This window comes from Cornus florida, unplaced genomic scaffold (assembly GCF_030987335.1).
Source record: "Cornus florida cultivar Cherokee Brave unplaced genomic scaffold, ASM3098733v1 CherokeeBrave_3.0.0_Hap2_Chr01, whole genome shotgun sequence".
In the NCBI taxonomy this organism is placed as follows: domain Eukaryota; kingdom Viridiplantae; phylum Streptophyta; class Magnoliopsida; order Cornales; family Cornaceae; genus Cornus; species Cornus florida.
In genome coordinates, this window is record NW_026775571.1 from 82,890,440 (window position 1) to 82,905,399 (window position 14,960).

A 14,960-nucleotide genomic window follows, 5' to 3' on the forward strand; every position below is an offset into this window, starting at 1 on the left:
AAGATTCGGAGGAAATTGAATACAAAGCGTGGAAGGAAAAATATATACAAAAGAATAGCTAGTGCAAGGCATCCACGTGGCAATACCAGTCATAACATGGACAAGTCATCCGAGATTTGAATAAAGTCGATAGGAGGAAAGATCAAAGGAGACGTTAAAGAAATCTCGACAATCAATCCTCCTCAAACTGTGAAGCCGTTACATAGCAAATCACGGAGTACAAAATACTTGTATAAAGAGCTCTTAATTAGAGGCATCAAACATTGAATTTACCCCATGTTTCTAAAATCGCAAAACCCAACCCAATTTATGTACGGCCCGCGCAGAGGAGCCGAGAAGGAGGGTTCTCTTTAATTACCCATGTTTCTAAAAGAGCAAAACCCAACCCAATTATATGTACGGCCCACGCAGAGGAGCCCAGAAGGAGAATATATATATATCGAGAGAGAGGATCCATATCCATATTACAAGTATATCTCATTCTCATCTAATCGTAAGGTAAGGGTTTTTTCTATTGTGCAATCGTATGGCTTCTTCCGTCTCCCATGTCACTTCTGAACAACCACAAAAGTCTTATGGACAACCAGGAAAGGGGCTGAACATCCGTGACGTGTTGACCGATGAACAGATAGCCTTGTACCGTGAAGCGGTTCTCGTAAGAGTGTGTCTCTTCTCCTCAACCCCATTGTTATATTTAAACATAACATAGTGTCTATATATATCTATATAGTGCTAATTAATTTAATATGGTGTTTTTATTATAGGGGTTTGATTTTCCAAAATTTCAACTCCACAAGAATTCAGATTCGGTCATTGGTTATTGTCGTTCATCAATTCAGGAGTACAATAAAATGAATGTATGCAAGTTTTTTTCTTTCTTTTAATTAATATATGTTAAATTCACATTACCCTTCTTTTCATGTTGGAAAATTTCTTTGGTACTAGGGGACAAATTACAAGTTTGTGAGAACTATTGGGGCAAACGTTAAGGGTGTTAATTTCATCTTGTGCCTTGCTTTTGAGGCCAAGGATAAGGATGATGCTGATGGTCAGTCTACTTTTTTTTCTGCTAATGTGTTCGAGGGAAACCGACCAATCAACGTGATGAAGACTCATGAGGTAAAATTAATTTATTAGTTACATAGCAGTTTTGAGATTTAATTATCTCAGGAAAATAAATAAATAAATAAATAGAAGAAGAAGAAGAAGTTTGTGGGTCTAACAGTTTCGCTATATGCCCCTATCTTAGGTGGACTCAGTACTTGTATCAGATGTTGTATGTGACTTAGAGTGTAAGATATCCAGTCTTCCAACTTAAGAAAACTGCAACAAGGCTAAAAATTCACCCATATTGAATTATCTTCTTCATTGTAGAATCAGGACAAAATGAAGTTTTTGTTATTGATATACTTGTGTTGGACAAATGTCTCATATTTCCATGTTGGATTATCGTGTCTGATCTTCATGTATTTTTGTGAATCTCACATTCATATATTTTTGGGTGTTATTCACAGTATTATTCGGAAGCGATGCTTGAAGATATATACAAGTAGTAGTGCGAGGTGGTATTTATTTCCGCTTGGATGAAGGGGCGGTAAACTTCATAATTGTGGATTTAGAACATTGGATACTTGTTTGGCCATGTACCAGAGGTGGTTTGTAAATTTACTGAAAACTATGTGTTGACAACGAATAATGGTACTTATGTCTCCCTTGTGAGATTATGCATATTACTTGGAATTTGTATTTTTTTTGTAACAATGTGGCAGAAGTTACGGGTGCATGTAAATTGAATATGATCAAGTGCTGGACATTAAGTGAATTCACAGCTTGGTTCTTGTGCTTTTGTGCCTGAAATCTTTGGAGATTCACAGCAATTGGTAATTCTTCTGACCAACTTAACAAAGTCGATCAAACCTAATTTTCTTGATATATATTCACACAAGATTGTGACTTTGTAAGAAAATAATAATAATAATAAAATTGTTTGATTTGAGCCCTATCAGGATATGTTTTGAAAGAATAATTAACATAATTAGTAGTAAAGACCTTCTTCATTCAGTTTATTCCACTGCCAGTGTTGATGACCTTCATTCAGTTTATTAGACACAAACAATCATTGGAAGATGACTTTATTTATTTTATTCTTTTTGGGTAATATGATCCTTGTTGATATACGTGTCACGATGTTTGCTTGAGTGGCACCATCTCTGAAAATAAGCACACCTAGCCAGTACTTATCTGACATGCTCCTGAAAGGACAGTATCCTCGAGCTACTTATCTGGCATGCTCCTGAAAGGACAGTATCCTCGAGCTACTCGTCCTATAACTGAATTACTGTCTGAGAAAGGGGTCGCTACCCTTCCTCTTCTGTGGACGTGCCCCGCTCCAGTCGGATGGGCCCCTCCTTCCCTTTTTTCCGAGGTTGCTTCCTGCAGGCGTAACCTCAGGCATTTTTCTCTCGAGCTCCCTTTAACTGTAAGGATCTCGAAACACAGAGTTAGGATAGAGTCCGCGGGGCCGAGAAGGCAGAACCCTGAGGAAGGCTCTTTCCCTATCTTCAGTTGCAGGAATCTGAATATCATTGGTTAGGTGGCTGAGTTCTAAGGAATCATCTCACTTTGAGATCTGCACAAGGGGGAGAGAATGTTTAACACCCAATAGCTGAGCTCGAGTAATAAAGACCACATAATACATTAAATATATATCTCATAGAATGACCATTGGATAAAGAGAAAGTTAGCTCTCATAACCAAGGGTCCTTACCTAAGTAAAACGACCATTGGATAAAGAGAAAGTTAGCTCTCATGACCAATGGTCCTTACCCAAATGAAGTAGTATAAATAGGGTTTAACCTTCACCATTTAAGGGGGCTGAAAATATATATACACCACCCTAACTATAACCATAAGTAATGGTCTCTTAGGACTTGCGCTACCATGGGTGTTAAGCAAATCTGTCTTCTCTCTCTTAATCTCTTTTATGGAGAATCCCTGTGCTAGTTTGGAGTTCCACTCAGTCTTTGATCTCAGCATCCCCGACAGATGTGGAATGATCTCTTCATCATATTCACAAACTACCATCAATATTTTGGCGACTCTGCTGGGGAGGAGCATTCCATTAATGTTGAGTTTGCAAGAGAATCTACTACTTCAAAACGGTGATTTCGTTCCCAACTCAATTTCTTATTGCTTGCTCTAGTTTCAAACTGACATGTTCATCTTTAGATTTTTGTCTTATCTCTGTTGATAGAGCATGCCATGTTATTTAGTCATGAATCTTATACTCTGTCTATCTGAAAATCATTATCTTCTTCGCTATTTTTGGTCGATCCCTCGTGGGTCTCATGTGTGCTAGTTCAGAAAAAAAAATGGTCAATTCTCTCAAGGCAGCATCTCTTCCCTTCAAAGCATGACACCTCAAGCAACCCACTACCCTTAGTCCGGCCTCGACTTAAAACGGGTTTTGACACCTCGAGGGCCCCAGTATATATACCAATGTTCCTTTACCCATAATGATGATAAAGAAAGGTTATACCTAATCTCTTCACATATAAAAAAATAGAATGCGTATATATATATCTCTATTGTTCATATATATATATATATATATATATATATATATACTGTATATTTTATTTGATTAATCTTTTCATACACAATTTTTTGATAAAAGATGTATGACACCTGCCACCACCTACTTTGTAACTTTTCACTAGTCTGTCCACTCACCATGGTATTAAAAACAAAGAGGGGGAATCAATAAATCACTACACACATTTGACAGCCCATTCAAGTGTAAAGAGTTCCACAAGAATCTCATTTGTCACTCACCCTGCTAACTTTTATCCGGTGGCTATTTAAATTGTCCTGCAGCACAAAACCTTAAAGGTCTTTATTCATGTAAAGACTCACTCATTTGAGGTCATCGAAGTCCCATTTTCATCTCTCTAATTATAATAAGTATTTTCTCCTATTATTTTAATTGTTACATTACATTACCCATCTGTAACTTCTTTCTTGCACATGTATTAGACATACCTCTGACACATGTTAGACACTTTCTACATTGTAGCTTGTACAACCTTGTTGGTCTACCCATTACCCTATGCACACAGTTTTGCATGTGCTAAAATGACAATTGCTACTTTGGCCAAGTCACGCCATGAACTGACCAAGACAAGCTATTACACCGTATAGTATAAACCTCAGCTTTGCTTCAAAGCTTATGTAATTATAGCCAACTACAACTCCATAAAGCTACAGCAAAAATAATTAAAGAAAAATTAAAACTAATAGTAGGAGTGAAAATTAAATGTCTTTCTTTTATCATTGTTGCATAAGCTTTGGATGGTTGATAAATCACTTATTTTAACTTTCATTATTTATACACTTGACTTTGCTTGTTTTCAATTTAAACATTCTGTTATTGTTAAGTCTAATTAGCTCCTTGAACTGAATTCATTGTTACTAGTAAAATATATAAATACAAGTAAATATAAAAGAGTAAACCTGACTCTATATCTTGCATATGTAGCACAACAGTTGTACGTGCCAGTTTTTGGAAAAGTTAATGTTGACAATTCTTAATTTATTTATTTATTTTTGTGTCATCTTCCCATCAAATCCTCTTTCTCTTTACTGTTTTTACAGTACCATCAATTTTGTCAGCTATTATTATATTATTGAGTTGTCACACATCTTCTCACAGCTTTTTCACTGACATTGTTTAGTCTGAGACTTCATCTTTAAGTCTACCAAAGTGCGATAATATATATATATATATATATATATATATATATTATCCCATTTAAATAATAACTATAACTCAAGTGCTCGCTCTAATACTCGAGCAACTTTTCGGATTAGTGTCCCTCGCAGCTCAAAGTAGCAGTTTTACACGATAGCTCGAGCCTGCTTCGGGCTAGCATTTTGTCATGGCTTAAACACGTCCCGCGCGCCAGACCAGCCCATTCCTTTGTTACGTCCTCGACATAACCAAGTTTTGTTATGCTAAAGTGGGATTGTGTATTTTATTGATGAATATTTTTATCATATATATGTATCTCCCTTTGATGCTTGAGCAAGGCTCTGGGTCCTCTGTAGCTCGAGCATTATTTCGAGGCTGCTACTTGAGATTCACTTTGGTCAGCACTTCCTCACAGTTTGAAACCTTTGAACACATGCTAACAAGCAAAATAAATAAATCGATAATAGTAGTGATGTTTTACAAAATAATCTTGCTAATGATGACAGTAGCTTCGAGGACTCTTCCTCAATTTATTTATTTATTTATGCTTGATTTATAGTTTCGATTTCATACTTTTTGGTCCATGGCTTGGCTTTATGTAAGATCAAGTGACCAAGAAGCGCCTCTAAACCTCAAAATCTGACCACGAGCAACCTTCACGATAGGGAATCTCGAACCTGTTTCTCACTCTTAACTACCACTCGCGCCAAAGCGTTCCTCGTGCTATGCTCTTCCCTATTCTCACGTAGGTCCTCGTGCGATCTCAATCTCTCTTCGAGCACTATTTCGACCTTGCTTCTCTTGCTGCTCGAGTTCCTTTTTTAGCCAACGCTCGCCCAGCAGATTGAGCACAATGCCAACAACTGTTTGAACAAAAATATAGTAGTAATGATGTTTTACACAAAAATAACCTGGTCATCAATTCGAGGACTAGCTCTTTTAGTCTTTCTCACTTTTATCTTTCTTTTCCGCTGAATTTATAACTTTAGTTTCTTTCCCTCCTGGTTCCTTGCTTGGCTCTATGAAACATGATCAAGAAACCCATTTGAACCAACAAAGCAACTTTGTTTTTTTATTTTTATTTTTCTTGCTTGTGTTACAAATAATAGCGAACCTCGCCAAACTCTAACTGTCACCTCGACCACCCTTCAGAAAGTGAGATATTGCACCTCACATCCAACTAAACTCTAGCCTAGAACTTGGCACGTCTTCGAGCACTCGACACGCACCGTCGATTCCCTTTGAACTCAACATTGGTATCTCTTCGAACACTCAAAGAACTCTGGTCAAACTCTTTCAAACACAAACTTCGTACCTCTTCGTACCATCAAACATCACCTATTAGTAACTTCTCTTTTGCACATAAATTACACCATCTTGTCTGTTTCTAGGGTTTATACTTCTGTTAATCTCCAAAGCCTTCAAGTTTGAGTCATTTATTTATTATTATTGTTTTTTTTTTTTTTTTTTTTTTATTGATTTGTGAAATCAAAGTATTAATCTTTTCTATTTCTGAGTATTTTGAAATCTATGATTTTAGTGAAATCCAGCGATTTTCTAGGTTCTCTGTGAAATCTGTGAAAATAGTATAAATTCCTTACAATATCTGATTTTCATAGGTTTGTTGACGTGGGTTGGATCTATTGTAGAGCGAGTTCAATTCCCCTACAGATGTAGTTGTTCTTCGACTTTCCCCATTTCCAGAGCATTTGTAACTCCCCAACTCTCTTTCACACGCACACAATGACTCTCGTAGTCCAACTCCTTTGGATCTCGAGTTTATTACCTCTTTGAATCCTCGAAGAGCACCGCCCGAGTCCTTCCGAACTCGAGCCTGAAGCCTTGATACTTCCCTAACAGGAGCACCATCCTCTTATCTCTCTATCGAACAAGATTTATGTCAATGTATTATTTCATAAATCATACTTCTAAGTACTACTGGAACTCATGCTTTCACCGGTTAACCCCTAGAACCGTTGATTTCTCAAGAATTCTACAACCTCCTCGAGGTCACCTGTCTTTGCCTCTAATGCTCAAGCAATGCTTCGGATTAGCATTTTGTCGCAGCTCGATCGTTGTTTCAGGTCAGCTCCTACTGCTCGAGCACCGCTTTGGCAAACACTTCCTCATGGCTTTAACACAGCACTAGTAGTTTTTTTTTTAAAAAAAATTAATATCTTTCTTTTATCCCGGGGGAGCGTTTAAGACTTTTCTAAAGTGTGTGTGTGTATATATATAAATATAGCAGCCCACTCATTAAGTCCAATCACTTGCCAAAATTTCTCTTGTACAATCTCATCAAAAACAACTTTATTTTATTTATTTTTATTTTTATTTGTTTTGGGTCACTTGAGATATGGATATTCCCTTTGAAATAGCCAGTCCTTTTGCTTCATGGTCCTCTCATCGCGCTTGGGATCTCTCCCTCATTCAAGCTCGTCCATCCCTTGTACCTAGGATTTTATTTTATTTTATTTTATTTTATTTTTGTGGATAGTTCACTTCACTACGATTAGAGCATCCATTAAGGACTCGGAGTCTTCTGCGGCTTAAAACTTTCTTGCGAGATTGGGTTTCTTACTGGCATTCAAGTCCTTTCATGAGCACAACCCTCATCATGCACTCTAAAAGTTCCCTGTAGTACCAACCAAACCTATACTATTTTGGTTTGTTAAAAGGAGGGAGAGATTATTACTTTATTGACACGGGGCCAAGTATTTTTCCTTTCGCATGGGGTGTTTGATTACTCTTATTTTCTTTCCTCTAGATTTTAACTATCTTGCCAAAGTTTTGATCAAGACTAGTGTACATCTCGTAATCTATTTTACGGTCTATTTTACGAGATAGTATTAATTATTATATTCCATTATAACCTGTTTTCTAACAATATGATTTTGTTGTGTGAGGAACATCTCAACTTAGATAAAATGTACTTAATTAGTACATTGACTCGGGGTGCACCTATATAATAAAGGCCAAAGCTCCATGGGATCCCTATGCCATCCAGAGGGAACTTTAAGCACACAGACACTTGCATGTATACATAATAATAATAATTGACAGCTGAGCACTGATAAGTCTTGGTTCTGGCTAAAAGAAAAAAGAATGAGGAGTTCCTCTTTACAGATAAACCTCAATGAGTTAATTGAGATCCTCTCTACAAATATTTTTCGTTTACCTACAGTCTTTTGCTCGAGCTCCCTCTTTGCGACCTCGAGTAGGGGGCAAAATGTTGATATACATGTCACGGCGTCTGCTTAAGTGACATCATCTCTGAAAATAAGCACACCTGGCCAGTACTTATCTGGCGTGCTCCTGAAAGGACAGTATCCTCGAGCTACTCATCCTATAACTGAACTCACTGGTTGAGGAAGGGGTTGCTACCCTTCTTCTTCTGTGGACGCGCCCCGCTCCAGTCGGATGGGCCCCTCCTCCCCTCTTATACGAGGTTGCTTCCTGCAGGCGTAACCTCGGGCATTTTTCTCTCGAGCTTCCTTTAACTGTAAGGACCTCGAGAAGCAGAGCTCGGCTAGCTCACATTTATCAAACTGACTTTTCTATTGAGTTCCCCTTTGATAGTCCACATTTATTAAGCTGATCTTTTTACTGAGCTCCCCTCTGATAGCTTACATTTATGAAGCTGACCTTTTTACCGAACTTCTCTCTGATAGCTCACATTTATCAAACTGACTTTTCTATTGAGCTCCCCTCGGCTAGCTCAAATTTATGAAATTGTCTTTTCTACTGAACTCCCCTCGGTTGACTCATATTTACAAAATTAGCTCTCTGAGGAGCTCCTTTCGATTAACCCATTCTTCATAAAGCTAACCACTCTATCGAGTTCCATTCGTTTTACCTCATTTACAAAAACTGACTTTTTTACGAATTCCTTTCAGTAAGTTCATTTATTCGCAAAGTTGAGTTCTCTAGCAAGCTTATTTTCATAAAGTTAATTTAGAGTGTTTCTCTCGATCAGCTCTCCCTTTGTGTAAATCTCCTCACTTTTATATGACTCGCTTTTGTAAAACGCCCGTCTCTGATGAGCTCTCCTCAAGAAAGCTCATCTCCTCAAATTTGACTTCTTTGGCAAATTCATTTCTGTTAGACAAACTTGTCCCTCTAATGAGCTTTCCTTGAGGAGTTCATTTCCATACTTCTTTAAAGAGTTCATTTAGCTTACCTTTGTAAACTCATCTATTTTATAAGCTTTCCTTGAGGAGTTCATTCTCATACTCTTATAGGGAACTCAGTTAGTTCACTTATATCTTTAAAGAATTCCCTTCTCTACCTCAGTCTTTTGCTCGAGCTCCCTCCTCGCAGCTTTGAGCTCTCTCCTCGAGACCTTGAACAGGGGGGCAAAATGTTGATATACGTGCCACGACGTCTGCTTGAGTGGTACCATCTCTAAAAATAAGCACACCTGGCCAGTACTTATCTGGCATGCTCCTGAAAGGACAGTATCCTCGAGCTACTCGTCCTATAACTGAATTACTGGCCGAGGAAGGGGTCTCTACCCTTCCTCTTCTGTGGACGTGCCCCGCTCCAATCGGATAGGCCCCTCCTCCCCTTTTTTCCGAGGTTGCTTCTTGCAGGCGTAACCTCAGGCATTTTTCTCTCAGGCGGGAATCTGAGTATCAGTGGTTAGGTGGCTGAGTTCCAAGGAATCGCCTCACTTCGAGGTCTACACAAGGGGGAGAGAATGTTTAACACCCAATAGCTGAGCTCGAGTAATAAAGACCACATAATACATTAAATATATATCTCATAGAATGACCATTGGATAAAGAGGAAGTTAGCTCTCATAACCAAGGGTCCTTATCTAGGTAAAACGACCATTGGATAAAAAAGAAGTTAGCTCTCATGACCAATGGTCTTTACCCAAATGAAGTAGTATAAATAAGGCTTAACCCTCTCCATTTAAGGGGGTTGAAAATATATATACACCACCCTAACTATAACCATAAGTAATGGTCTCCTAGGACTCGCGCTACCATGGGTGTTAAGCAAATCTGCCTTCTCTTTCTTAATCTCCTCTATGGAGAATCCCTTGTGCTATCTTGCAGCTCCACTTAGTCTCTGATCTCAACATCATCGACAGACGTGGAATGATCTCCTCATCCTATTCACGAACTACCATCAACAATCCTTTATTGATCTACTAGCAACACTATTTGAATCTACTAATAACATACATGACACAATTAATGAGATGGAGTAGAGAGTTCACCATTTAAATCCTAGTAGTCACTATGTATCTCCCGCTAGAGCCGTACTCTAGCATTCTTACTGTAATAAAAGTACATAAAATCATCATCCAAATCGACAGCATATCAATATAATCAATACTCATATAAAATAATTTTTAGACAAAGCAAAAAAAAGAACCAGATATAAAATAATAGGAATATGTAGGACCTGTAGCAAATAAATAAAACACGACCAATGCAGGAGTGAATGGGTTGTGAATTAACGAACCCTCTCAAGCGTCTCTCAAGTTTCACATACACACACAGTGAAGGTGTGGGAGTGACTGTTTGGGTTGTGAATCAACGAAGCCTCTCAAGCTTCGCATATACACATAGTGAACACATGGGTTGTGTGTGAATCTACTTTGATAAGGTGTGGGTTGGACCAGCTACACCTAGACACATATTATACATGTAACGATTTTGATTAAATCTTTCTTGTATACTACCCTACCCAAGAACATTTATTTTTTTAAATATTCCCCAAGGCAACACTCAAATGAAGAAGTAGGTGTCTCATCATTTGGGAGTGGATGTGTGTGTGTGTGTGTTTATTTATAAATGAAGTAATTAAGAGAGAGAGAGAGAGAGAGAGAGTAGAGTATAAACGGGACTTTTATTGAATGGGTAAAACGTTTAAAATAAATAAATTAATTAACATCGTTTTGACGTGGTATATTAGCAAATCCACGTAGCTCCTAGTGGGGCATTTCAAGCGTTGGTCCACGTGACCGTATATTGGGTATTCATTTGCTTCATTGTGTGAGTTTTTCAAATAACTCACACAATGTTGATTGGAATCGAAGTCCAAACCATTCATTTTAAAAGAAGATGTGATACCACGTGGCTATCTGCCTTATTCAAAATTTAGTATTTAATCTCTAAAATATTTGCTTATATTTTCGTACATGTAAATATTAATTAGTATTGATTTTTTGAAAAGTGCCTTTAATTAAACAAACAAAAGTAACACAATTTATGCTACAAAATAATAATAATAATAATAATAATAATAATAATTAAAAACATTATATTTTTCTCAATCTCTAAAACGAACATGATATCTCAAATTTAATATGATTCCAATATCAAGTTGTGCTATGAGTGAGAATCCTTTGGGCTTATTATTTTCTTAGTTACAATGAATTAATAATTGGCTTGATTCATGGACCCAATTCAATTAATTCATAAATTAATTTCTACTCAACTAAAAGAAATTAATTGAACTCCAATTAAATAATAAATAACCTCTAAGTCAATATTACACTTTAGCCCCTCTATGCATAATTAGTTATCGAATAAATAAAGCCATCAGTCCGACTACTAAATTAATATATTTATTTTGCTACCTTTGATTATTTTCAGTTTGATCAGAATAAAACATTTGTTTGACAAAAATAATAATTGAAATAAATAAATATATAAAAAATCATTTTGTTTAAAAATACACAAAGGCCTTCGAATTTACTTTGTGATCAACCATAATCAATACAAAATAAATACAAGTAGAAATGATACAAATATTGAAAATATAACCTTCTAACTATTAATTATATAATTACCCAAAGTGTCGGTCTATATATGGATTCCGAAGATTTCGCTGAACAAATCAAAGTAATTACTAATTAATAAAAGAGTCTATACTTCTCTCATGCTTAAGAGTCAAATGCCATGACGGTGATAGGGAGTAATTACATACGACGGCTCTCGCAATATATCTCAACCTAACGCAAATCCAGTTCAAGTCTTAGTTAATAATGAGTTCATTCATAATTACCGATTATAAACTATTTATGATTATTATTATATTCATGTATTGTGTAATTAAATAGACACTATTAATTTTATAATGAATCGAAATATAATATATTAAATTCACCAATTATATAAAGTATAAATATTTTATATATGTTAGGAATATATGTCATTTTAATTCAAATAAAAATTTGCTATGCCAAACATATAAATTCTAACAGTGTAGGTGGTCTTGTAGATAGAGAGAGAGAAATGTTTTGTGGGTGTATGTGATTGATAAATGTTTGTGAGAAAAAGTAAAAAATTTGTTCAGTTGGAAGAGAAGGAAGATATAAAAGTGATTGGGGAGAACGGGATCTAATGCTTTAGAGATAGAGAGAGAAGTTTTGTGGGTATCTTAGAGGTTAAGTGACGTCCAGGCAATTTTGGAATTGTTGATATTAATATGTGTACGAAAGGTGACGTGTGAGTGAGATCAAGGTGGGATTGAGTGAGTTGTAGTGTATTGTATGTATATATGTGTGCAGAAGGTGACGTGTAAGTGAGTTTTGTATGCCGGTGCACTAATGGGTTATGTCATTGTGTGTGGGTGCATTTGTTATTTTTTTCGAAGTTAGTACTCATATACACATGTTTTTACTGAGACTTAAACTGTTGACTTTTATTTAAGAAGTAAGGGTCTGATATTGCTCGGCCACCGACCCGTTGGTTGTTACTTTCTTTCTTATTTCTTTTCTCATTGTTTTATTATTTTCTTTTCTTTTAATTAAATTTTTCTTTATTTTTTTTTTTATTCGGGTAAGTAAGAGTGTGATTCTATACTTTATTTTTCTTTGTAGTCATCTTTTATTTGTTTACAACTACAACGATTTGTTAATAAAATCAGTGCTAGAAGTGAGTATCAAGCTTCTATCTTTTACTGGTAAGATTCAGCCTATTATAAATACACTATTGTCAGGGGCGGATCCATGTATATCTGGGGCACACGCCCCCTGACCTGATCCGCCTACTACTATGTATAGTTATTTTATAGTTTTATATATATATATATATATATATATATATATATATATATATATATGAAATTTTCAATATAATGCCACCCCTAAAACTTTTAATTTTTAAAATCATTTCTTCGTTTTTTCTTTCTTTTCAAATTTCTTTGATTTTCTTCAAAAAGGTTAAGTTTCTCGACTTCAATCAAATTCTATTTTTTTTTTTCTTTTTAAAGTTCTCATTTTTCTTCTCTTTTTACTTACTTATTTTTTTTTTTTTTTTTTTTTTTTGTATATAGTATGTAATTTTTTTAATAAAAATATTGCGAAACAATAACTTTAATTAGATTACGATGTTTCACACCTTTTGAGATCATTTTTCTTTTGAAAAATAAAGTAGTCTTCTATTTAAAATGTGTAATCAACACCATGCATATTTTACTTTAATTTACAGTATGTATGATTTTCGTCAAACTTATTCTTAATTAATAACATATCACTAGTCACCTTATCATATTTTTCTTTGATTGCTTTAAAATTGAAGGAAATTCATTTTCATTTTCAATCTCTTATGCTATGTTTGGTTGGAGGGATGGCTTATGCTATGTTTGGTTGGAGGGATGGATTGAGGAGGGATGGACGAGGCATTTCATGTTTGGTTGGAGGGAAGGGAAGAGAGGGAGGAAGCAAGGAGGGATGCTTCATCCCTCCTTTCTTCATGTTTTTCTATCTACCCAATTTTGGGAGAAGGGAGGAGAGAGAAAATGAATAACTACCAACAATATGCAATTTTCAATTTTAACCTTTTCAAAAAAATTCAAATGGATATCTACTTTTTATTATTTTATACAGTGAGGATATATTGGTAAAAAAAGTATAAAAAACCTCTTTCTCTTCCTTCCAACCAAACAAAAAAAAGTATCACCCCATCCATCATTTCTACTATCCATTCCATTCAACCAAACAAAAAATGGAGGAGACACCTTCCGTTCCCTAAGGATGCCTCATCCATCCTTTCCCCTATCTCTTCCATCTATTTTTTCATTTCTCCAACCAAACGAAGCATTACTGATAATAACTTGTTATCAAAAACCTCTTTCATTTCAAAATCAGTTTCAAGAATGAATTTATTCACCAGGCCCAAATGAGAGCCCAGATGGGCCCGTCTAAGCTCGAATTCCATCACCTTTCGTATGTATATATCTATCTCTATTTATAAATTGTTCCAGTTCCAATTTTTCTCATAAGACTTTGTTAGCAAAATCTAGAAGTGGTTAAGGTCAAAAAGGTTAAATTTCTCTTCCTCAATCAATTGTTTGTTTTCTGAACAAAATATCATTGCCGTAAAAGAAAAAGAAAAAAACAACTTATCTCTCCTCCTTTTTTTTCTTTTTTTTTTTTTTTCCAGATAATAATATACAAAAATGTTATTTTATTAGTTTAATTTATTCGTACCTACTTGTGAAGAATTCAATTTGAAATTAATTTCAACATCATTTCATATCTAATCAATCGACTCACTATGAATTTCAAAATGGAATAGAATATCATTCCTACCTCATTTCATATTAAAAAAAGGGCAAGTTTTTGTAAACCCCCAATACTTCCAAAAAGTGATCATAAAACCCCAACCAATTTTTAAAACCCCCAACAATATAATAACGTTATCATTTTACTCCAACTCTGTCAATTGGGGCCGTTAACCCAGCGCATTTTTAACAATTGCTTTGACAATTTGACTTTTGTGACGAAAATACCCCTATTGCCACATGTGCCAAACAAGTGATGTGTATTTTAATATGTTATACCGAAAATACCCACAAGCTTGTAATAATAAAAACTCACCAAAGTTACTTCACGACAATCTTTAAATCTAGAAAGAAAAAAAAAAAAAAAAATGTAAAATTATGATTTAGTCATCACTTTTAAACTCACTATCATCACTAATTGATTTTTCGGGCTGCCACCAATGTAAGTAAACATGTCACTAACAGTCGCCCTCATTCAAAAAAAAAAAAAAGCAGAAAAGTTTTTCTTAAAGCAAAGTTATCCAGCACATAGATTTGCTTGACAATGTGTTAATTGTAGAAGGAGAAAAATGATATCTTCGGGGATAAATTTGGTGATGACAGTGATTGGATTCGTTGTGAGTGCGATGTTCATTGTATTCGTCTGCACCAGGCTCATTTGTGCTCAAATTCAATTGAGTGCGTT

The 14,960-nt window shown here is 35.5% G+C and overlaps 1 protein-coding gene across 1 annotated transcript; it reads left to right on the plus strand.

Moving 5' to 3' along the window:
• The first annotated feature begins 511 nt into the window (after window positions 1-511).
• Window positions 512-1,728, plus strand: LOC132304022 (uncharacterized). Its single transcript, XM_059801549.1, has 4 exons — window positions 512-661; window positions 765-857; window positions 946-1,119; window positions 1,515-1,728. The coding sequence occupies exons 1-4, from the start codon at window positions 527-529 to the stop codon at window positions 1,551-1,553; spliced, it is 441 nt and encodes a 146-aa protein (XP_059657532.1). The 5' UTR covers window positions 512-526; the 3' UTR covers window positions 1,554-1,728.
• Window positions 1,729-14,960: the final 13,232 nt, after the last annotated feature.